Source organism: Acromyrmex echinatior, chromosome 11 (assembly GCF_024713525.1).
Source record: "Acromyrmex echinatior isolate Ae372 chromosome 11, ASM2471352v2, whole genome shotgun sequence".
Lineage (NCBI taxonomy): Eukaryota > Metazoa > Arthropoda > Insecta > Hymenoptera > Formicidae > Acromyrmex > Acromyrmex echinatior.
In genome coordinates this window covers 13,388,875-13,412,325 of record NC_141862.1, presented here as the reverse complement: position 1 = coordinate 13,412,325, position 23,451 = coordinate 13,388,875, and the positions used below count along the sequence as shown (strand labels likewise).

The 23,451-nt window shown below is 36.2% G+C and overlaps 3 protein-coding genes across 8 annotated transcripts in view; all 3 read left to right on the top strand.

The window, feature by feature from the left end:
* LOC105144231 (Chromatin assembly factor 1, p180 subunit) overlaps positions 1 to 16,558 on the top strand; it is a 61,255-nt gene extending 44,697 nt beyond the window's left edge. Inside the window, exons 1-7 of one of the 2 annotated variants that reach the window (XM_087410900.1) lie at positions 6,474 to 7,773; positions 8,436 to 8,628; positions 9,812 to 10,288; positions 11,182 to 11,962; positions 12,587 to 12,873; positions 13,525 to 13,950; positions 14,700 to 16,558. In XM_087410900.1, the coding sequence (XP_087267026.1) occupies positions 7,052 to 7,773; positions 8,436 to 8,628; positions 9,812 to 10,288; positions 11,182 to 11,962; positions 12,587 to 12,873; positions 13,525 to 13,950; positions 14,700 to 16,100 (4,287 nt within the window). In that variant the 5' untranslated portion in view covers positions 6,474 to 7,051 and the 3' untranslated portion in view covers positions 16,101 to 16,558. Of the gene's footprint in view, positions 1 to 6,473; positions 7,774 to 8,435; positions 8,629 to 9,811; positions 10,289 to 11,181; positions 11,963 to 12,586; positions 12,874 to 13,524; positions 13,951 to 14,699 lie in introns of those variants that run through there. The other variant, XM_087410901.1, reaches the window with a different exon arrangement.
* The window catches only part of LOC105144233 (uncharacterized), a 242,057-nt gene that overhangs the window by 53,100 nt on the left and 165,506 nt on the right, over positions 1 to 23,451 (top strand). The window lies entirely within an intron of this gene.
* LOC147908174 (cilia- and flagella-associated protein 43) lies at positions 460 to 6,466 on the top strand. Its single transcript, XM_087410905.1, has one exon. It carries the CDS (start codon positions 5,814 to 5,816, stop codon positions 6,402 to 6,404), a length of 591 nt encoding a protein of 196 aa, XP_087267031.1. The 5' UTR covers positions 460 to 5,813; the 3' UTR covers positions 6,405 to 6,466.

The following is a 23,451-nucleotide window of genomic DNA, read 5'->3' as shown; positions in this document are numbered from 1 at the left end:
ATACGAGATATTGATATTCTTCATAATATCGTCAATTCTGTCTAATAAACGATGTACAATAATTATTGTACGCAATAAATGATAATAATATCTAAATGATATAATTGATAATAATTTCTCATCTTGTAAATATTTATTATAAAAGATTTCTTCTTTAACCTTTATATACAATGATTTTCGACTCTTTATTATATGTACGATCGGTTGTTCGTGTCTCGAATTAATTTTCATCACTTTTATAAGTTTACAAAAATTATTAAACAATTTTCACACTCGGAAAAAATTTGATACGTTAATTGGAATTCTGATTGAAAAGTTACAAATTATTATTGTATAGTAGACATCAACTAAAAGTAACATAACATATCTATGTTATAATGATTTCGAATTTAACAATATAAATGTAATGTAATATATGGTATTACATAACAGTTGCATTATAAACATGAAATTATAATATGGATATTATGTTGTTTTCAATTGGCGTCGACTGGGATAATTCTAGTTGAGACAATTAGAATTCTGGATTGATATGATCAAAAATTTCCGATTCATTCATTTCCAATCAGTTTTCATTGCACATACACTTTAACATCTTTAGAAAGTATTTGTTAGATTGTGTATTTAGAAAATTATATATAAATGTCATAAATTAATTACTTGGTGCTTTTAGTATTTCAAAGAAAAGAAATGCGTGAGATACGAATGATCCAATCGTGTATACTAAAGATTAAATATTGATATTATTTAATTAACGTCCAAACTTGAATTCCGATAAATACATCCACGAAATCATAGAGATTTCTTACGTATTATAATCACTGATCCATTTCGTAGAATTGTCCTCGAAGAAACAAACGTCTAATCATTTTCGAACGATCTGTATGTTTAAAATTCCAGAAACTCTCGAGAGTTCTATGGATGATGAGCGCGTTAATTGCTCTGCGTTTCATGCGTTTCTCACCGTCAACTCCCATTCGTGAAGAACGAGGCACGGCGCCTACAAATTTGCTACAAAACGTCGTCTCCCCGCCCTTAATTTCTCACCGTTTTTCAAAATTTCCTGGTGCCGTTCACATTTACCAAGGATACCAGCGACAAAAACGTTCGAGCTCGTGAGATACTCCGTCATTCCGTGCGCTATGGTACCGGCAATTCGGTGGTTCGGGAAGCAGGGGAACGGCCTGGTTCTCTCGCGACCGTTGGCGTGATACCCTTTTTCGACAACGACCATCCTCGAACGGCCTCGGCTCGGTATCACACGCTTCCCCCCGCGTCCCTCTCCTCCCTAAGATACTCCTTACCTACCCCCCCAATCGCTACGCGCAGACCTGCGTTCGGTGTAAGTGCGAATTCCTCCTTTTTCTCTCGTTTCCTTTCGTTGGGCGGACGTGATTACTGGGAGGCCGAGGAGTTCTAAGCTGCTGCCCGTTCCTCCGGAGCACGGACATCTTTGCGGAGGAGGAGGAGGAGAGAAAGAGGCGAAGAAGGAGAAGAAGTAGAAGATGGAGAGGAAGAAGGAAGAGTTGTTGTGATGCTGCATGGAGAAAGAGCGAAAAGGACGGTTTGGGTAGGACGACGGCAGAACGGGAAGGACGGGGCGAAGGGGCGGGAGAGGAGCAGCAGCGATCGGCGGAGGGACGGGGGTGTACAAGAGCAGAGGTTACTTTTAATGTCTCGCGTCACGCAGCCCAAGGCACCGTGAGCCTCGCCTCGTCCTCCTTACTAATTTGGCGCCAATTTCCAGGCAACCTCCCGAGCAAAAACTAACCGAACCATATACCGCTCTCTTCTACTTCCCCCTTTCAACCCCCCCCCCTCTCCTCCTTGTATACGTACACGTGTACCGTGCACTTCGACGCGAGGCTCTGATTAAATGCTACTCTGCCGCGTTCGAGTCGTTCCCTCTTCCTCTTTTCTTCCTCTCGCGGTCTTTCCTCCCCCTCCCCCCCTCTCTTTCTCTCTCTCTCTCTCTCTCTCTCTCTCTCTCTCTCTCTCTCTCTCTCTCTCTCTCTCTCTCTCTCTCTCCCCCTGTCTTTCGGCGGCGCGGTTTCCCACACTGTGCGGACGATGTGATACGAGACGGCGGTTGCTCGTCGCGCAGCACGTGTGCGTGCCACCACGGAACGATCGGCGCGTATACACGCGGATGATGCTCCTTTGGCTGTGCCGCTTTCCGCCTCGGATCACCATTTTTCTCCACCGCCCTCACGGGGCGCGCGCCTCCCCCGGGAGTCGTTGCGCGAGATCGCGAGACTAAATGTTAAGCACGAATGCCCGGTGCTGGGCGTTCACGCTTGCATAGCCTATGCGTATCTTCTGCAAGAGTATCAACTCAATCGACCGACGCGGAATTTAATTCTCGACCGCTTGAAAAAGCTGTATTATACGATAAGATAGACTGCTCTCGACTGATGGTCATTACTCTTAGAATTCTTGGGCTCTCAACAATGATTTCCTTTGCTCGCAGTCGATTTTTATATTTCAATTTATTCGTATAACTTATGTTCTAATTAAACCAATAAGAAGAAGGTCCAGAAGAATGGCATTTTGGTGAGGATAAATAGAATTTCTGATTATGACAATCAGATCCAATGTCATTTTTGTTGGATTCTTTTATTGGATTAATCAGAACACATTTTTCTCAGTGATAATTTTCCTTCTTGTATTAACTTGCGTGCGCCTGGAGAATTTTAATTTGATACATTTTTTTTCACGAGGTAATTTTCTCGTGAAAAATTATAACTGAGTTAAGCATCACGCAACAGTAAATAAGAAGAATGAGAGTTGATCGGAGTCACTCGTGAAACGAAGTGCATGATGTACCCCGCTCTCAGGTTCCCACGCGAGTCGGTTTAAGCGACGCCGGAAAGACGACGCCGCTCGTTGTTCACAAGCACTCGTCGATAATGCCGATCGGTACGCAGCCGGTGGGTTATGCAAATACAAATCTCAGCGGGCGTCACTTTAATGGCGAGGCGACGGTGCAGCACGTACGACGCCGCGGACGAAGCGAGGTAGATCCTTTCGACCGTGGATACGCGAGGATACGAAATCAGGCAGTCTCAAGGTAGGCAGTCAGTCAGTCAGTCAGACTTGCCGGTCAGGGAGGGCAGTCAGGACCAGGTCAGAAGAGAGAAGGAGAGAGAGAGAGAGAGAGAGTGAGTAGAGAACGCTTGGCAGGCATCCACGGGCAGTATATCACGTGGCAAGGATAAGTTTTTGATCGGGCCTCGCTATACGGATGACTCCCTGCTGGTTGACCTCATCACGCCACGCTATGGGGGTCTTTATAAACCACCATCGACTGCGCGTATCCTAATCACCTTTTGTCTTAAGCCTGCCAAATTCTTTCTTCGAGAGAGGGAGAGAGATCGGCGTGCTGACTTCTCTGTCGAAGGTACCCGATATCCGTCGCCACCAGCGAATGCAAACCTGAAGAAACTGCACGAAAACACGTACTCTCGAGCGGACTGTGAGCAAATTTGTAACAAGCATATTAAAAATAAAAAGGAAAGAGACAGGAAAATAGAGAGAATTTAGACTGAAAAAATTATTTCAATAACTTTTCAATATTTACATTACACAAAATCGAAATGAGATTGGTTGAAGTTTTGAAATTCAATCATCAAAACTAAACTAATAATTCTCTAATAATTCCGTAGTAATTCTAATCGTCATTTATATAAATAAATGTTATTTTTAAGATAATAATAAATAAAAATAATTACTTAATCTATAATTGGAACATAATATGGGTGATTCTGTTTTTCCTAATTTTTAAAGAATAATGATTTAGAGTAATGTTTCACAATCTTATTTGTCATTTTTGAACTGTTAAAAAAAATAAAATTAATAACAAAAGCTTTAATAATTCTGAAGATATATATTTCGTAAGTTCCTTCAAAGCCAAAAAATATGTTCCTGTTAAACGAAGTAAAATTGTTTAAAATATTTAAGTAGATAGATTGAGAATCAAATGTTGCATACAAATTTTATAGTCTGACTTGTCTATTTTATTTTAAAACTGCATATGATTCTCTATACGTTTGTAGGCTTCCCTTACAAAAATGAGATTTTAATTGCTTACATTCTTTCACTCCTCAGTTTATTGAGCTGAATCGATAAAGTGTGAGTGTCTTGTTTGAATGGGGCTGAATCCATCTTCTGTCAGGATACTTTAAAGTACAGTTATACAATAAACATGAAGGATGTTACTGGAGAATAGTTGTCACTGGTTGAATTAAGTAGAGACAATGGAGGCGCAACAGTTAAACAGGTAATTCTCGGTTAAATGTTCTTCGCTTTGTCGTTAGTTGACGGAATGAATGAACATCATATTTTCCGTCACTTTTAAATGACATTGTCTGCTACCGGCATGTTGCATGGATGAAGACCTTTCGTTAATTTTTCATGAAATCTTTTATTACTATGACATACAAGTTATTATCTTTGTCCTTACGTTTCAATTGTTACATATTTTATATAATTTAAAGAAACAATTTTTTTAAATGAAAGGATTATTGTTGAATGCAATATCCAGTATTTATAGATTTGACACGCAACATCAAGCATAGTCTGATCATTGTCTGATCTGGATTTACTTTTTCAATATGAAAAAAAAAAAAGAAAAAAAACCGATTTAACCCCCAACGTTGAGTAGAATTTTTGGGTTTTTACGTTGTTACCTTTACAATAGAGAACAATGGAAACTTTTAACTCCATAGGAAATTAGTCTCAAACATTGCCGAAGGCAATAAGAAGTTTGCCTCATTCAGTCATTCAGATACGGCGGCATTGAATAACACGTTTGAAAAATCTGATGAAAATAACGATCATTAATAATTATTGATTTCATTTTACTTGATATATAATACTTTTTATATTTACGTTAGTAAGTATAAACGTTAAATGCAATGTTTTATAAATTTATGTAACTTTTAAATAATAATTATAATAATTAAATAATAATTAAATAAGACGTTTTTAATTAAAATTTGATTTTATAATTTTTGTTAATCACATAATCCGTTATTCAATTTTTAATCTTATTAATACATATTTGCAAAATTATTAACTTAACAAATCAATCATTTTATGACATTGTCCTTTCAAAATTTGTTATTACCTATTTAACACTAAAAAAAAGTCTATAATTAATTGCTATTAAATGTATTTTATTTAAATTTAGGTTTAGCGTATTGATGCAATATTTAGTAAATATAATAACAATAATAGTAACCAATAGTTTGGTAATAATTAAAAAAATAAGATAATATTTAGAAAGTAAAATTAGTATTTAGTTGGTTTTCGTTATATTAATTGAAATTTCATTAAAATTATTTCACTAAAGCTTCAGTATCTATTAAAGTTCCTTTAACAATAAGAGTTAATACAAACCAGAGTTAATATCAACACACATTGTATTAATTAATGATGTATGTATATTGTATGTTATTGGTTATTATATAATTAATCAAAAATTGTTGCCTCATTAGTCTGTAACTTTTTGCACTCAGTATCTTTGCTTTCTCTTTTCAACGCTCGAATATATATTTATCTCATTTTAAGTGCAAAAATTTTTGTAGATTTCAAACAACATGGACAGATCTTGTCTTAACAGTTAACTCTTAGGAGAACTCTAGGAACTATCATCTACTTGATTATTATTATTACCAGACTTTTTTCAGTAAATTTGTTTGTGACTTGTTTCTCTCTTCTCGGCTCTTGTCAAAGTGGTTATATGTTCATTTAGGTTATTATTTATAATCAGTTAACAATTTTACTGGCTTAGTATCATATCGTTGTGAAAGATGGATCAAGTTACAAGCTATTCACCCTGCTGGATACGCGGCAGCAAAATCGAAGAAATCGTTTGGATCGGCAAGGACGTGCTCGCCTGGTGTACCGGCGTGTACATCGTGTTCTTTCACATCGTCAAGAGGCAGCAAACGCTATATTGGTGTTGGAATGATGCGACCGGTGATGGTGCTCGCTGTATATCCGGTCACGTGTCCTCGCCGATTTTCGCCTTCTCCGAGAGATCGCTGAACCCGCGAATTCTCGTCCTCGAGTATCCTTCGATGATGAGAATCTGCGAGTGTGTTGGAGGATGCGACAGTGGTTACTTAGCGATTGCGTTCACACCAAACGATTATCTCGTGTCGCTGGGCTCTTATCCGAATTTCCCGATGATTGTATGGTGCTGGAGAACAGGAGAAAAAATTGTGATTATCGACACACCTATACGCGACGACATCGGTCAAATAATCAAGATAACTCAGACGGGATGCACTATCATCGGTCAAATGGGAAAGACTTGCGGAAAATTGCTCACTTGGGAACTCGACATTATCGATAAAATTGTTATTTTAAAAGGCATTTTATTTTTCTTTCCAAGATAATTTTAATCCTTTGTGGATAAACTGTCTGTTTAGGCGCACCCCCTTTTATTTTAAACTGCGGGCTTCATGAAACTTGATCTATGGGGTAATACTTTATTCGAATTGAAGTTAAAAATAAAAAATTCAAAATGATAAATCCAATATGATAGATAGAGTAAAAAAATAATCTGATTAATATAAAACTCGGTTTCTTAATTGCAATGTAACATCAAGTTTATAGTTTCACTTTATTTGAAGTTCATCATTCTACGTGCATAGTTAGTTCTAATTTTCGAACTTTGATTTTTAATGGCACTAGATTTTCTTTCATTAGAAGTTACTATTCTTTCGAAATTTAACATTGCAGATTACATTCAAGTACGACACCAAGAACTCTTGAAACCGCTCTTAAAGCTTCACTATAATCAGATTATTTTGTTTACTTATTTGTGTTATATTTTTTTGAAATTTTCGAATTCTGAGAGCAGAATCAAATTCAGCAATTCCGAAAATTATTAGAAAACAAGGGTTTCTTTAAGTTTCTTTGTCAAAAAACTCGTTCTCAAAGGATTAACTCAGATTTCTAATAAAACAAGCAGTTAAAAATTCTAAAATACGTAAAATATTTTCTTTGTAAAGATTACGAAGTTAAACTGCCGCAAGAAGCTATGATTCGCGGGATCGATTGGTGTCCGAATATGCCGACTAATCCGCTATTGGCTATTACTGATATAGACGGTCATGTATATTTGAGCAATTACGACGGTACCAGTGTCCTTCGTATCGTATTTTCGCAACGCTGTGTGATCTGTATGAACATTGAGACACCAGTCGTGTGTTGGTTTCGTGGCGGTATCATCCTTAAAACGACTTTCTGTCAGATCCGCTACTTCAAGAAAAAACCGACGACCAATGTCTGGCACAAACTATGGTACATCAAATCGATCAACAAACCTTATATTCTGATCGCGCATCCCTCTGAAAATAAACTTTTCTACTACACTCTCGAGGGTTACTTGATGCAGATGATGTTCTCTGAGGGTGAAGGCATAACGCCAACGATTCATACGTACCTATACCACGGTACTAAACATCACTTTGTCGATTTCTTGCATCCTTGGTGTCATCATCTTGCGGCGACAGATGACCTTAAAGAGTTAAGTATCTTCGAAAGCTACAGCGGCAGTAAAGTCTCCAAAGTGGAACTTGATATAGAAGGCAATATATCGGCTCTAGTTTCGCATCCGGACAATCCATTGATTGTTGTCGTTAGCGATCGTGGTGAAATGACAATTCTGGGTATCACTGATCCGGAGCAACCGATGATACTGGCGCACTTTTGTCTCCAGAAGAAACCCTTAAATTTTATAAAATTTTCCCACTCCGGCAAGTAAGTATGATCTAACAATGAGATAATTCGCATATCGATTTCGTAAAAGTTACAGCCATATAAACTATTAATAATAATAATAATTCGTAGTTAAGAGCATTTGCCCAATTTTATAAAAATCCTAATTCCTGTTGTTTACAAATCAACAAAATGCATTAATTATACTTTTAATAAATTACGAAAGTATTTATTAAAGAGTATGCTGTTAAACACAATAACATTAAACAATTATGATACGAATTTGGACCGATAAGAATAAATCTAATTTAATAAATCTAAAATTAAATAAAAAAAACTTTATTTTCGATTAAAACGGATTTTAGTGCTTAAATATTTCTGTGTGAATTTATATACATTTTGCAAATCGGGCGTCGAAATCTTTTTCAACATAATAACAAACATAAATTAAAAACTTGTTATCTATTTTCTAAGATATGGCAAACAAAGTCTAAAATATAAGAATTCTACATCATATACAATATTTCGCGACTGTGATGCTCTATTAAAAAATGAGCATTGATGTTCCGTTTTCATAAGAAGCAACTGACAACACTCCTCTAAGTGCATTTCTGCCGAACGTATTTAGTCATTTAGTTTAGAGCGAGAGTATAAGCGCTATTAGGATTACATATCTCTCGATGATCGATTTCTGTTGCCGACAGATTTCTGATCGTCGCACAGAAGGAGACGGGTAATTGTTATTGCGTGAATCTGCAAAGCGATGCTCCGTGGGAAGTAATGGCCCAGCTTCAAGCGAAGGGAGGCTTTGTCGACGTGGTGCTGTATGATGAGGCGAGCACAAACCTAAAGGTGCTCGTGCTCCACGCGATATTGTTAGATGTCAAAGGAACAATGGTAATCTAATTCCTTCAATTAAATAACATTTTGTTTTTAACTTTTATATATATATAAAATAATTATATATCAAAATGTAAATTAATCCATTTCTGTAGTTGAACTAGTTAGTTTCAAAGTAAACAATGTCCACATTAACGCTCGCACTTACAAAATAGATAACAAATTAAACCTTGCACTACAATTGTATGGGAAATTGAATCCCGGTAAAATGAGTTAGCTTTTACACAAAATGTAATTTATAATGTAGTGAACAGAAAATATTATAGACATAAAATTTAACAATGGATAGTTTATAGAGAGAGAGAGAGAGAGACTTGACACAACATAAACCATTGAATCTTGAATTTACATATTCAATACCTTATAAGCTATAATATTACAGTGGTTGCAAAAGTTTTCGGCCAATATACAATTTTATAATAATTTTTGTTTTCAATTTCTTTTTAATTTATTTAAATTATTATATGTAATCATTATATAATGATAAATTATTGTTATATTAAATTTAACGATATTTTAAATACTAAAATACTTAAAAAAGTACTTAGTGTATGCTAGATTATTTATAAAAGTTCTTTATCTCAGCAATACAATTAATAAAATTACTTATTAGCCGCAAATTTTTAGCAGCAACTGTATATGAAAACTAATTATTTTCACTCGAACTCAATTTTCTATAAGATTAATGCGAGGTCTTTTAAGTCAAATTAAATGTATTTAAATATAATTTCGGAGAATCTCACACTAGAATAATTAATGTAAGAATGGTTTAAAATTGAACATTTAATCGATTCTTACGTAACCCCAAAAGTAAATATATAATTATTATTTGAATTATTGCACACCGTGCGTTTTTTTTATTCTTACTTGCTATTGCAAACATTCCTTTCATTGTTTTAATACATTGTTAAGTTAAATTATTTAACTCCATTCTCGAGAAAAAAATGCTATATATAAATGGATATTTTATATATAATTATATATAATTGTACATAAAATATGTCAATTTTTCATATAATTATACATAATTTCATATAATCATATATAATTATATATGAAACATTCTTTTTCCGGGTTGTTTATTAAAATTAATGACATATTGAGTATGAGTTGTAGCAATCTGTAAATATGATTAAAAGTAAATCAAATTGGCTATAATTTGACATTATGAACTTAACAGTACGAGTCGTTCTGCTCGGTGGGCCAGCAGCTGCACGTGTACAACATCGACACTGATAAACGTCTGGTCAACAAGATCATCGACATTGTAACATTGCCCACAGTCTTTTACGAGTTGTGTCACGCGCCTGACGATCCTCAACTGCTAATAGGTTCACCTTATTTCGAACGGCAATTGCATATAGTGAGGTTGCAACACTTCAAGTACGCGACCTTGATGGACGCAGTGGTGACGGGTCATCATGTACGACTCGCTCATGTCGTCGCTGATCGACGTTGGATTGTTACGTGCGCTTATGACGGATTGGTCATTATTCGTGATGGAACAATACAGCAAGTCGTTGCCGTGATACCAATGCACCATAGACTCGACTCGGGCAACCGGAAGGCTATCGTCAGTTCCGACGGTAATACAGTAGTTGCTCTTGGCCATGATGGTTCCTTGGTTGCGACGCGCATTCATCGTGAAAGTAAAACAGTGTGTATTAATAATTGTATAGTTTTTCACTCTCTAAATCTCATGGAGTGAAATCTCACTCGAAGAGATTGAAAATTTAGTATGTCTTGAAAAAAGAATGAAAATCTAAACTCTTGAACAAGAGTGACCGTATTTTTACTCTTCTTTCAAGACAGGCTAAATTTTCAGTCTCTTCGAGCGAAATTTTACTCTAAATTTAGAGAGCATTTTTAAATTAAAATCTTCGATTTCTTTTTCTTTAAATTCTCTTTCTTTAAATTCTCTTTCTTCTGATCTACAATATGCTCTTTGCTTTCTATTACTTCTTACTTTTTACCTCTTGCCTTTCTCTCTCTCTCTTTATGATTGTTTTATCGAAAATCATGTTTCTTGTAACGTGTTTAAAATGTGTTTTTTGTCTTTTCTGAAATTCATCAGTTTTTTTATCTCGGGCGACAGAAAACAAAGAAATGGACACGGAATGGGAGTAACGCATTATTCATAATATCGTTATTTTTACCGTTATTTTGTTACAATAACAATTTGATAATGATGTTGCGAATATTTTATAACTTTAACGATACCGTTAAGGTTAGAAAAATCATTCTTGAATAGTAACTTACGCATTATTTATTGAAAACAAATAATTTCTTACTTGTAACGTGTTACTTTTACTCGTTACTTGTAACGAGTTACTTTTTCATTAAAAAAAAAGACCCGTAATATTGACAAGTTTTATAAGTAACGTTTTAAAAGTAACGTTATATATTTTCCGTACCTGGCTAAGTCAAATAAAATAAAAGGCAAAAAGGCAAGCTAAAAAGTGACAAAAAAAAGAAATAGGAAGAAAAAAGCACATTGTGTTCACATTATCTATCCTTATAAAAGAATGACAATTCTTGTCTTTAGTACAGGAGAGTACAGAGTCACCGCCCGCGAATGAAAAAAGCGTCTACTCGGTGGACTATGAACAGTACGAAAAAAGAAAAGAAAAGATACTCTCAGATTATGCCTCTCTGGATCCAGCAATCCGTGCCTCGTTGACCCGAGCCAGAATAAACTTCCCGGCAATCGACGAGAAAGGATTTGAAACCTGGGAAGAATGGCAGCAGAACATGCAGCTGCGTGAAGAAACAAGATTTTACGCTGCGAAGAAGGCCGCCATTGCGAAGGATCTGGAAGCTTTGAAGGTCACTATCAGACAACTCCTCGACGCCAACGAGACCTATTCAGAGATAGAGAAATTACCGGTGTCCGCGTTTGACCTGAACAAAGCAGGCCGTGATCAGAGATTAAAAATGGCCGAAAACGAACGCGAGAATGTCTGTATAGAACTCGAGCATCACTGTGCCTCGATAGATCGTGTGGCCAGCTGGATGAAAGCGACTTTCTGGGATCCGCAGATCGTCTTAGGTCGCTCGATATTCTCCTTTCGCGATGACACGGAGGTGACGAATTATCCGCTGACCAAGGAAGATCCATACTTCAAGGAGCATCTGCAATTGGCACAATTTAGTAGGGATTCGGTGAGCGATATTTATGACACTTTCCAGACGTGGTACCACTACACGGAGGAGCAACTGCAGGTGGAATTGAGCAAACCCGTCCGGATGTATCGCGAGGATGAGAAACGCAAAAAAGACTTGGAAGTTGAGATCGATCCTGAGGAACTAGCGGAGCTGCGGGCGGTCAATGGTAGGATGTAATAACTTTCTGTTTCTCTTTAAGGTGTGTATGTGTGTGTGTGTGTTGTGTGTGTGTGGATCTCGGAGCACTGTGCTTGAATTTCCTGGTCTCCGACAACTGCGGCAATTTTTTTTATTATTCTTTACGAAAAATCAGCGCATTTCTTGTGCCGCAAAGATTTTTAATTTAGTAGTTATCTGATTTTTTTACGTAAATGTTTATTTTTATATCCCAATTAAAATTACTATTATTAACAAAATATTATTGCTGTTTGACTTATTAGTATTGAGAACATCATAGATATAAGTTAATTAATTTTAATTAATTTTCTGAAAAAAGTAAATAGAAATCAAACAAGTATTATAACAGAATAGAATACGCATTAAGCAGTTTATTATGATAGTATTTGTAAGAAAATCTCGAATGAAAAGAGAATTTGAATGAATATAAGTTTGAAATTGATAAAAAAAAAAGAAATTTTTTTATTTGCCGGAATAAAAATAATACATCTAAATATTGAACGCCAAAAAAAAGAATCAACAATTCCAGTTTTATTTTATATAAAACTGTGAGTTCTTAAGCTTTTCGACTTTTGCTCGATTAAACCTCGCTAATCGTCGTGCTTGTCCGCAGGCATGACAACGCATCAGTTCGTCGAGCAATCGTCTTACTATTACTCGCAGTTGGAATCTTACGGGTTCACGCACGTAATGCTGGACAATCGTTATCTGATGCACGATTATAAAAAGCTCCTTGACTACTTCAACAAGCTCTTCGACGACATGTACGCGACGAAAGAGCGGGAAACGAATGTGATACGGGAGAGAAACGAACGGATATATTATATAGATTCCGAGCTGAGGATAATGTTCGACCAGAGCGTGCCGCAGGTTCCTGTTGATCCGCAGTGGCATCCCAAGGTAAATACGAGGTGCGAGCACCGCTTCTACCGAGTGTTTGAAAAGCCGAGGCCTTATTTAAATTATTGCAAGAAAAATATAAATCAGTGTTCTTATGAATAAATTAAAGGAACGAAAGTTTGCTTCGTGGACAAATATACCGTGCCAGCATGAAAATAGTGATAAAAGATTTTCAAATTATAATTCTTACGAAATGGAAAATCGAGTTCTAGACAAGTGTATTTTTCCATTATTTCTCCGTAAAAATCTGAATGCAATAAAATAATAAATTCTTTTTCAAACGATCACATAAATGCTATAATGATAAAAATTTGTAGCACATTGAGGATTAAGTCTCAAAGTTAATCCTTAGAACACATGATGTACCTTGCATATTTCTTTCTTTTGAAATGCTAGGAACACTTGGCTAAATAATCTCTATCCTTTTTTTTTAATGCACAACTTTGCAAATATTTTCCAAAGATGTTAAAATATGTAAGATTTACTTAATTATTTTTATACGCTAGCGAAAGTTAATTCAGATATGAACGATACATTATCGTGTAGTGAGAGATCGGAAAATTATCGTTGTATGTACTAAAGGTTACTTTTTATAAATCTGATTACGAGTAAAAGCGACTAGATACATAACGAAAATACGATATCGATTAGGAGAAAGTAGAGAGCATTATTCAAGTGCTCCAAGATGAGGTCAAGGCGAAGCCGTACGTGTCGCCATCGCAACAGGAAATCCTGGATAGGCAAGCAGTGGAAGCAGAACGAATTAGACAGTTGTTATTGGCCGATGATTTTCGCGAGCGCGCCCTGATTAAGATGATGGACGGTGTGTTAGAGATTCGCTGGGAAGATACTATAAAGATAGACGTGGGCAAGCCTGCGTGCATGCTGGAAAAACAACCGGAGAAGTACACGCCCGACGACATCGCGGCCATAAGGAAGTACGAAGCGGATGTGGAGAGTCTTCGGCAAGAACGTGATCGTTACAGAAAGATACTCGAAGCTGATTACGCGAAGATCAATGGACTTCTGCAGGAAGGCATCGACAAATTCGACGCCAAGTTGAATGAATTCTTTCAGGTCTCTTATCGATTGAGATTCTAACTTTTAACAATACTATTATATTTTTACTTATATTTTATTTTATTAGATTAAGAATTGAGATTAATATTTTTCTTAATTCCTTTATTTTAAAATAAATTACATTATTAATATTATTCTATTTATAATATTTTATAATTATAACAATCATTGTGCAGTAAAAAATATGTATTTATGTTAAAATCGGTCCAATCTTTGTTAAAATTTTGTGTTACATTTTTAATATATCCCACTTATATTAATTTAACATAAAGTGATTGTGTTATTTGAATATTTTGTGTTAAATTGATATTCGATGCTTCTTGGTACTAAAATAACACAGTTTATGAATAAAATGACATAAAAATAATATGGTATGTTTTAAAACGTAAACTCTGGAATAAATACGTCTTAATTTAACATATTATAAATGTTAATTTTACTGAAAAATATGCTTTCACAGTTTGCTCACAAATTGTATCGATGTTACAATGTTTTGTGTTAATTTTTTTTACATAATATTTATATTATTTTCATATCCTGTGTTAAATTAATATAAAAATTTGAGTAGACTGTTTGAGACACATAAAATGTATTAAATTTAACACAAATTTTCTAATAATATAATAATATTTTATAATTATAATAATAATCTCTCTCTCTCTCTTATTCCTATATAATATGCTTGTTATACATACATATTAATCTGATACATTTATCAGATTCTTTAAAATAATGTTTATTTGTAGCTAAAACTAAAAGTCGATGCAGCGATAAATCAATTGAAGCTACGAAATATTCGCGGCCGTATGCGTATTCTTGCGCGGATCGAGGATGTGAAAGAAGAAGACGGGATGAAAAAAGAGATATCCGAGAAATGTCAATACGAAAACACGCTGAAGGAACACGTACAGAAACTGAACGACGTCTATCAGGATATGATCGCACAATACGACGCACTCTGCACTTGTGAGAAAGAGATGATGAAAAAATTTCACCATGAATTTGCCGCATTATCGAAGGTCAATGTCGAACTTCTCGAACGGCAATACAAGCGAAGACCGCGAGTATCCTTGAGGAACGTCGCTGTCAGCGATCTGCTCAATCTCGCGAAGTATCTCGTACATCATACTAAGCCGGCTTATTTTCCAACCGAATGCGCGGATTATTCAAAGATCCTGGAGAACCTGGACGTGCGACCCAGCGAATTACCGCAATCGATTGATGCGAGTCACTGGGACCAACTGACGCAATCGCGTCGTCAAAAGATTAACGTTGAGCTAAAGATCAAGGCTCGGCAGCTGGAGATAACCGCGGTGGAGCGAACGATTAGCGTGTTCGAAGATAAGATCAATGCATGTAAATCGAATGTGACCCTCCTCATAGATCGGTTCAGGACAGCGAGGGAGGAGCGGATGATGCGCGAGCAAGACGCGCAGGTGCAGCTGGTGCTGAAGAAAGGCCAAGTGGAGCTCCAACTATATGGTGAATGCCACGACGCGGCGGATGCTATTTTGATACCACGCGAAGAAATCGAGAAAGTCAATGAGCACATCTATATTGCGGGTGCACGTAAAATAGACGTTCTGAAACGTATAATCGATTTCCGCTATGGGATGCTGTTGACCGAGTGGGAGCATCGTTGCCTAAAAACGCGCTTCAAGGAGCTGAAGGAGGATCTGCATTCCTTGAAGGACGTCACGGTCACCCGAGATATGCACACCTATTTGAAGAGAAAGGCCAAGGGACTGCGTGACGATAAAACTGCAGTGCATCTCGAGAAGGAGATCGAGACTATGAAGAAATCTTTGGACAAAGCTTTGTCCAAAGAGATGAATAAAGTCGAGAAACTCCGGCAGAAGATTGCCCGCGTGAAAAAAAAGAATACTGAGCTCGATCGAGTGATTACTGAGATGAACGTGGCAAGATGGGAATTGGAGTATCAACGCGACGTCATCGGGGAGATAAGGCAACGCGAGCATACGGACCAAAAGATACGTCTCTTCAAACAACGATCCGATTTGATCAAGAAGCTCCAGAAAAATTATGCTGAGCTTCTGGTGTTGCAGACCGAGCACGAGCTATTACGATTGCGAATGTATCCCACCTTGGGACCTTTACAGATGTTGGACGATAAGGATAAAATTTGAAACAAATCATCATTTATCGATTATTTGTCATTTTGAAACGTAAGAATTATGAAATTATATAATTTTTTTATTTTTAAAAAGAATGAATTTAATTTAAATACGTAACGGTTTAAAAAAAGATTATTTTCGAGATTTAATCCTTTAATAATGTTGTATTCTTTAATAATGTCATGTTTCTTTAATAATGTCATTATTTTTTTTAACTTGAAAGTAAATATCAGATTTTTTTTACGTGAACGATCTTCACGCCAATTAATCACTGTCATTGTAATCATTATTCAATCATCATTAACAACATATTGCATATTATTGATTTCGGATTTATTAGTATTTAAGAACATTATAGATATAGATTTAATCACAATTTTCTGAAAAAAGTAAGTAGAAACTATTAAATGGAATTAATGAACATATTAAACTACAGTATTTCTCAAAAATAAAGATTTTAATTGATATAACGTTTTTTTATTGCGGTTTTTTATGGAATTGCATATTTTAAGATTTGTAATAGTAGATATAAAGAATAATTATTAAAAAAGATAAACTGTTGAACAATATCCATATACAAAACAATATTTTACAACAATTTACATTTTTTTCACCGCTGGGGTGTAAAAATACCCAAGTGATTATTCACGAATTAATAAATATAAGTTAATGGGAGAGAAGATAACAAAACAGGTCTTTCCATAGCACTTCATGTTTGTTTACTAAGTCCCTGTCATGTATTATCTTAATCTTCATCGAGTAATTTAATTAAGTTTATAGATAATCGCGATCCCAGAGAGCTGCAACCAACCAATAACAGAGCCGTGCCACGCCTGTATTTTTCGCGCGCATAAACTTAGCGTAATCTCGCGATCGCTAATTTCGCAATCACGAAACGGCGGGGCCGGAGATCCCACCTAAACTCCGCTAAATCACGATCAACGTGGCGGTCGGGATTTTAATCGGCGACGTTTCACTACGATCTTGCAAAGGACAAGCGGCAATTTACGCCGCCGGCATAAATCACCCGGCGACCCGATCTCGATACATAATGGGTGCCGCTCGCGGTCTATGCTTTTTTTTCACCATAAATAACAGTACTAATAGTACACCGGCGAGATGAATGATGCGGTCACGGCGACGGCGGCGGCGGCGGCGGCGGCGGCGGCGGCGACGGCGACGGCGACGGCGGCGGATCATCGGGTCGCCGCAAAGTGCGCGCGTATAAATCAATTTAATCTGGGAAATTTCCAGGTGGTCCTTTCGAGAGAAAACGAGAGTGAGAGGAAAAAAGAAAGTGGAGACTCATTCTGCGACGATTAGCGACGTCGGTCCGGACCGCGGTTTTCTCAATCCTCCACAACGTTCGCCTCCAAAGTCCGCTGCCCCCAAAAGAAGGTGCTGTCCACTCCCATTGTTGTCCGCGACACTGTAAATATTTTCGACTTAATAGCCATTTGATTTTTATTAATGGAGATGGTTGCGCGCAGCCCGCGATATTACGCGTCTTATTCTCCGGCGTCGTTTCCATCCGCGATCGCGGTAGCCGCGCGCAAAGGAAGAAAGAGCGATATCCGTGACAGTCAATCGATTAATCATCGTTCCGCTGCTGACGCGAGTACAATGCCGCCGTTATCGTGTAAGAAGATGAAATTGGGATGCCGCTTGCACCTATCGCGACGCTTGTTGTAAGGCGTCCCGACGGCAGTGGAGTTGTTCGGTCTTTTATTACACGCGAGTAATGTTACGCTGCATTACGATGTCATTTGTTCAATTACTTGGTACCTACTTTCAATCAGATATATTTTATTATTTATATTAGTTAATATTTTAATATTTAATAAATATTGTAAGGAGAGAAAAAGAATCTATCATATGGCGAGGATAATAAAATGATAAAAATGAATTTCGCGTTATTGCAATGATGTTTGTACTCGCTTATGATTCATGTTAATGCTGCAAATTTTAATTATTATATGTGATTAATATTTAATCACTATTTAATGCGAATACACGGTATACGTATTATAAAATATTACACGATTCTCCTCTTATAAATGAAATTATTGGATTTCAAATCAAACGTTATTCGCGTTATTGATCGTTTTCTTTTCAGAACACAAGTAATATAATTCTTGACAATTTAAAAATGTACAGTTTCTGCAAAAAGTGACTAGAATTGGAAATTTTGTATTTTCCGCGTAAAAATAAATGTTATACATATGTAATATACATAAACAATTCAATAAGAGGTAAATATTTATATTTAATAATACAATGTTATAGTTTGAATGAAAGTTTTCTCATTTTCTCATCTCTTAATTATTTTTTAAAAAACATATCTACACCGAGAAAAAACGTACTAAATTTTAATAAATATTTAAATAATACTAATAACATTTACTTCCGGTAAATAAATATTTACTGAATAAAAAATAATATTTAAATCAATAATAGTTCGTGTACTAAATAAATATTTAGCAAATATTCAATTAAAGTATCATTCAAATATATATTTATTAAAATTTAGGATCCCAACACTTTTCTCAATATTCAAATAATCTTGAATCATGTTCTAAATCGTTATTAAATTTTTTGTATTACTTTCAAATATAATATAATATAAAAAAATTAGTTTTCATTTTGTTAAAAAAAATCGTGTAATCTTTAAACTTAAAAGGAATCATCTTTAAATTTAAAAGGAATCATCTTTAAACTTAAAAGGAATTTTTAATTTTTGTTCTTGCTTGCGGTTAATCGACCATGCGGGATTTATAGTTAAAATACACTTAGTAAAATACACCCTCATAAAATCAACGCGAAAGTAAATTCGGTGGATACGCTGTACCGCGGATTCGCCGCCATTTCCGGTATCTGCATCGCCGCCAAAGAAAAACGGTCGTTATCGGGAGAGCCGGCCACTCCAATCAATGCAAATCAAATCGAGAGCCGCAGATACGTAGCGCGTAGTCAAATCAACCGGATGAAAGCTTCATGAATGTAAAGGACCTCTTTTCCCTTCCCCCTGAATGTGAACGTGAGCCAGCCAATCTGGTAATGCGTCTTTGCCTCCGCGTCCCGGTGTGCGCCTCTCGTTTGGTGAGCAAAAAAAAAGGAGGAAAGAAAATATCGGCGCGTCGCGTCACGCGAAACGTCAGGTAGTCCAGCGATGTAATAGACATCGCTTGAATATTACACGACCTAACGTGAAATGATGTGACAATACAGGATCATACAGAGGGTGAATCGTACAACTCGTTCACCTTGAATATTTCTGCTGTCAGTGAAATGGAAGTTTTTATTATTTAGAGTAATTTTAAAATAGGGACTTTTTCCAGGTGACATTTTTAAAATAAATAATACAGCTTTGGCTATAAGTATAAAGCGCCTTATAAAATATAGTCTTCAATTTATTGTATTTTCTTAGAAAAGGCAGTAATAAAAGCTAAAGGATTTAATAAAATATATTAGAATTGTTAAAAAATAAATATTTTTCAATACAACTTTTTTATATAAAGTTTACATTTATGGGGATGCTTTATACTTAAGTCCAAGGCTACAGTTTTTTTATTTTTAACTTGTATTAGATCATTCTTTATTTCTGCTTAATTCCTTTTTTTATTATCTGAATCGTAAATATATAAACAATCAGATGTTTGATAAAAGTAAGAGTTGATATTAATCTGAAGCAACTACTATTAAAGACAATGGTCGAACGAATTTTCTGTTTTATCCAAGTCGAGAACTTGACGCTCTTCCGAGATCACTCTATGCAGCTCCTCGTCATCGCGAGTAGATTTCCCGTAGGAATACCTCGATTCGTAATAACCTTTTCAATACACAAAGCAGTGCAGTCAATAGTGTCGTAGAACGGATTGGACGAATTTTCGAGTGCAGTGAATACAAATTCGCGAATGAAGTTTACTTGGTCAAAGAGAAAAATGTGCATGGAATGGAAATACTGTATCAGTGATTTCAATTAATTTACCAAGATAAACAGAGTGGAAATATTTGCAACTTTACTGATGGATATCGCGTGATTGGATCTTTTTACGGTGTACAATACAGGACGATACCTATCTCTTCTCGGTACCGCAAGCTTTCTTTTTTGAACCCATTGAAAACGCTAGCGCCTTCACTACAATAATTTCGGAAGATATTTCGTGTGCCTAAGACAAATGCATTAATTATTTTGTAAGCACGATATTCTACACTGTTGTTTAAATTTCGATTTGTCAAAATTCGAGTTTAAAATTATAGGCTTCTTTCGGGATAAATTTTGGCTGATGATCGCAATCATCTTACCATTAACGGATTTATGAAGGCAAAAACGCAACGTGGAAGTGATCATGTTTACTGCGATTCAACGTCGAACATTCTTTTACTAAGAATTTAACATATGAATTTTTATCTCAACTAATTACAAATAATTGAGGTTGGAGAATTGTGTTAAAACGTTAAATCAAATAAACAGTATGTAGACTAGTTCAGAGTATTTTTTCTATCGTTTCCGAAATTATTTATAGCGTGTCCAATTATTATCGAAAAGCTTAATTAAGATTTTAAATCGAGAGCTTAATTAATTAATGACTATGAATTTCTAGAGGAATGTCTTTATCATTATTTATTATGTTTATTCCTTGCTAATAATTCTCATACAACTTGTAAGAAAATCTAAATAACTCTATCCATCTCTCCGGTACTTGGATCTGTACCGCTACATTTTATCAGACTTATTATCACATTTATACAATTCTCGTCGTTATCCTTCGCAATCTATCGATGTCCAACGGGAGGACGCTGCGTCGTCGATGCGATCCTCGAGGTAAAGTCCGTCTTTCTCTTTCCTCGTCGTTTCAGTGCCGTATAAGGCGAGGCGATTGCGAGTATCCGCGCCACGAGACAGGCTCGTTGGCGCAATAAAAATTTGACACGATCGTCCACATCGCCGTGGAAGAAAAACGATCGGGGGACGGACGGCGGGGGGAGTTAACATCGCTGACTTTACGACTCGCGCTACTCGCGCAAGGGCGAGAGGGACGACAGCGAAACTCGTTATTATCCGACCGTACTTCTTCGTGGCGTCCAAGAAGAAGACGGCCGCGGCGATAGCGGTGACGGCGACGGCGGCGGCAGCGCGGTGATGCCGTCTTGCGTCTCTCGGCCTCTTCCGCCGTGCTCGATCCACGGGCCACTTTCCGACCATAAAGAGACAAAGGAACATTTCTTCTCTCTCACCCTGTGGAAGGCAGTAAACTCTCATTTTCGTAAAATAAAAAAGGCGCCTGGAAATGCGCGGACGCACCGGAATGTGGAATTCCCGCTCGTCTCGGAATTCCACTTTTATTCGAGTTATGAGATCATGTATTCGTTTCCGAATGCTTTTTATCGGAATTCGTATAAATTCTTGTGATGATAAACAAATTATTCACGCGATAACACGGATGATTAAAGGAAAGAATGATTTTGCTGATGTATCTAAAAATTTTGCTGGATACATATCTAAAATTAATTTTGTTGGATCGTCAAAATAATTATGTAGAATATTTAAACATTGATAATATTGTTGCAAAAGGTTTTAACATTTTAGCAACCAGTTTGAGAACCTATTTTCAGATCTGTATCCAATTAAATTTTTAATTACTTCAGTAAACCGTAATTACTTCCGTATAGATAAATAAATAAATAAAACATTTATTACAAATTCTAGAACATACAAAATAAATTAAAAAGAAGCTCTAGTTATGACAGACGATAGATAGAAGGCAGAAGATCTAAAGATTAAAGTGTGGAAAAAAGAGAAGATTTGTATATTTATAGAAATGAAGATGAAATAAAATGAAATAGAATACAATGAAAGTGATGCATAAATAATAAAAATTACTAATATAATAAAAAGGATAATATTTGACATTGATAGTTAATTATTGTAGTAATTCAATTTTAATTCGAATCTTCGTACGCGGGTCTATTTTTTCGAGGATTTGTTCACCGTACTGGGAATTGTGTAAAGGGAATGCAGTATGAAAGATGAGTACGTTTGAATGCTCATTCAAATGCAAAAACATGAGGAAACATGGAGCATTTATCCTTTATCATTCCACGTACATTTTCAACACGCTGCTTTCAAAAGAGCTCACGCATATGTAAGACGGGGGTACTTTCGCTTCCATCGGTCCCACGGGTGGACTCTGCCAAGGCGTGACGTTAATCCTCCGTAAGCTGGACATTTCTGCCGTGCTCCATGCGGTGTATTTGCGTATACACCGAATCGACGTGCGCGGAATGGCGGCGAATCGGTTGGGACGCGTTAACGCCACCCTCGTCCATTTTCGGCGGATTGGGCTGAACGTTCACGACGTTCCATCGTCGTACCGATGGTTAACCAACCAAAGACGAAACGCGACCGAACGATTTTCGAGCAGTAATACATATTTCCTTCGTCGTCCGATAAACCCAAACAAATCGAAGGTGCAGGCGTTACAAGGACGAATTCAGAAGAAAATTAAATGTTAATGGGAATGAAAAAAATTTAAAAAGCATTTAATACGATCTCTAGATGATCAATATTATTCGTCTAGTGGCTATTATTCGTCTTGAGCCCTCAGAGACTCTGTCAACTCCGAGTATCTGGGTTCACGTCGATTTGAAATCGGTTGATTTTAGGACCGTTTGATTTGATATCTACTTATTTTCTATTGATCTCCAAAGGAAGATCAACGTTGCATCGATAAAATGTCGAATTTTGGAAAATGTAGTCGATATCAAATTAAACGAAAAATTAATCGGTATCGATTTAATTTCGACTTATCAACCAAAGTATCTTTTATCTTTGTTCAATATTCGATGAATAACAAGCATAAAATGATACTCGGATTGATATAGTCGAGTTTTGGAATGCGCACCCCAGATTGTCTGTTTTAAATTGTTTTAAAAGAAGCATTAAATATTGTAGGAGCACGAAATAATTGTACAATAATAACGAGCATCTAAAGGATACTTAAGATGAACTTTTTATCTAAACTCTTTTCTTCAAAGTGCAGGAATTATGCAAACAGAAAGATCAATTTAAATCAATCTTAAGATCGACGAATAAAATTAGGAGTTGACTCTTCGAGACAAACAGGGAAGTTTTACGTAGCTCTAAGATTTCAATTTTCAAAGTTTGGGAGTCTCGCGCGATAACTTTTGTGGACAAATTTCTTCGGCGAGGGAGTTCTTTTACTTTAGGAGAGGACGAGCTTTCAGCTTTCTCGGCGCCGGCCGCTCTCGGGTCTTGAATTACGACCGGTGCTTATTACCATCTTTATTCTACTTTGTAACTCAGGCTCGAACTCAGAGAACGGGTGGTAGAAGAAGACTA

Bases quoted from the DNA above. Each gene is read 5' to 3' on its own strand.
- LOC147908174 (XM_087410905.1), top strand. From the start codon at position 5,814: ATGGATCAAGTTACAAGCTATTCACCCTGCTGGATACGCGGCAGCAAA.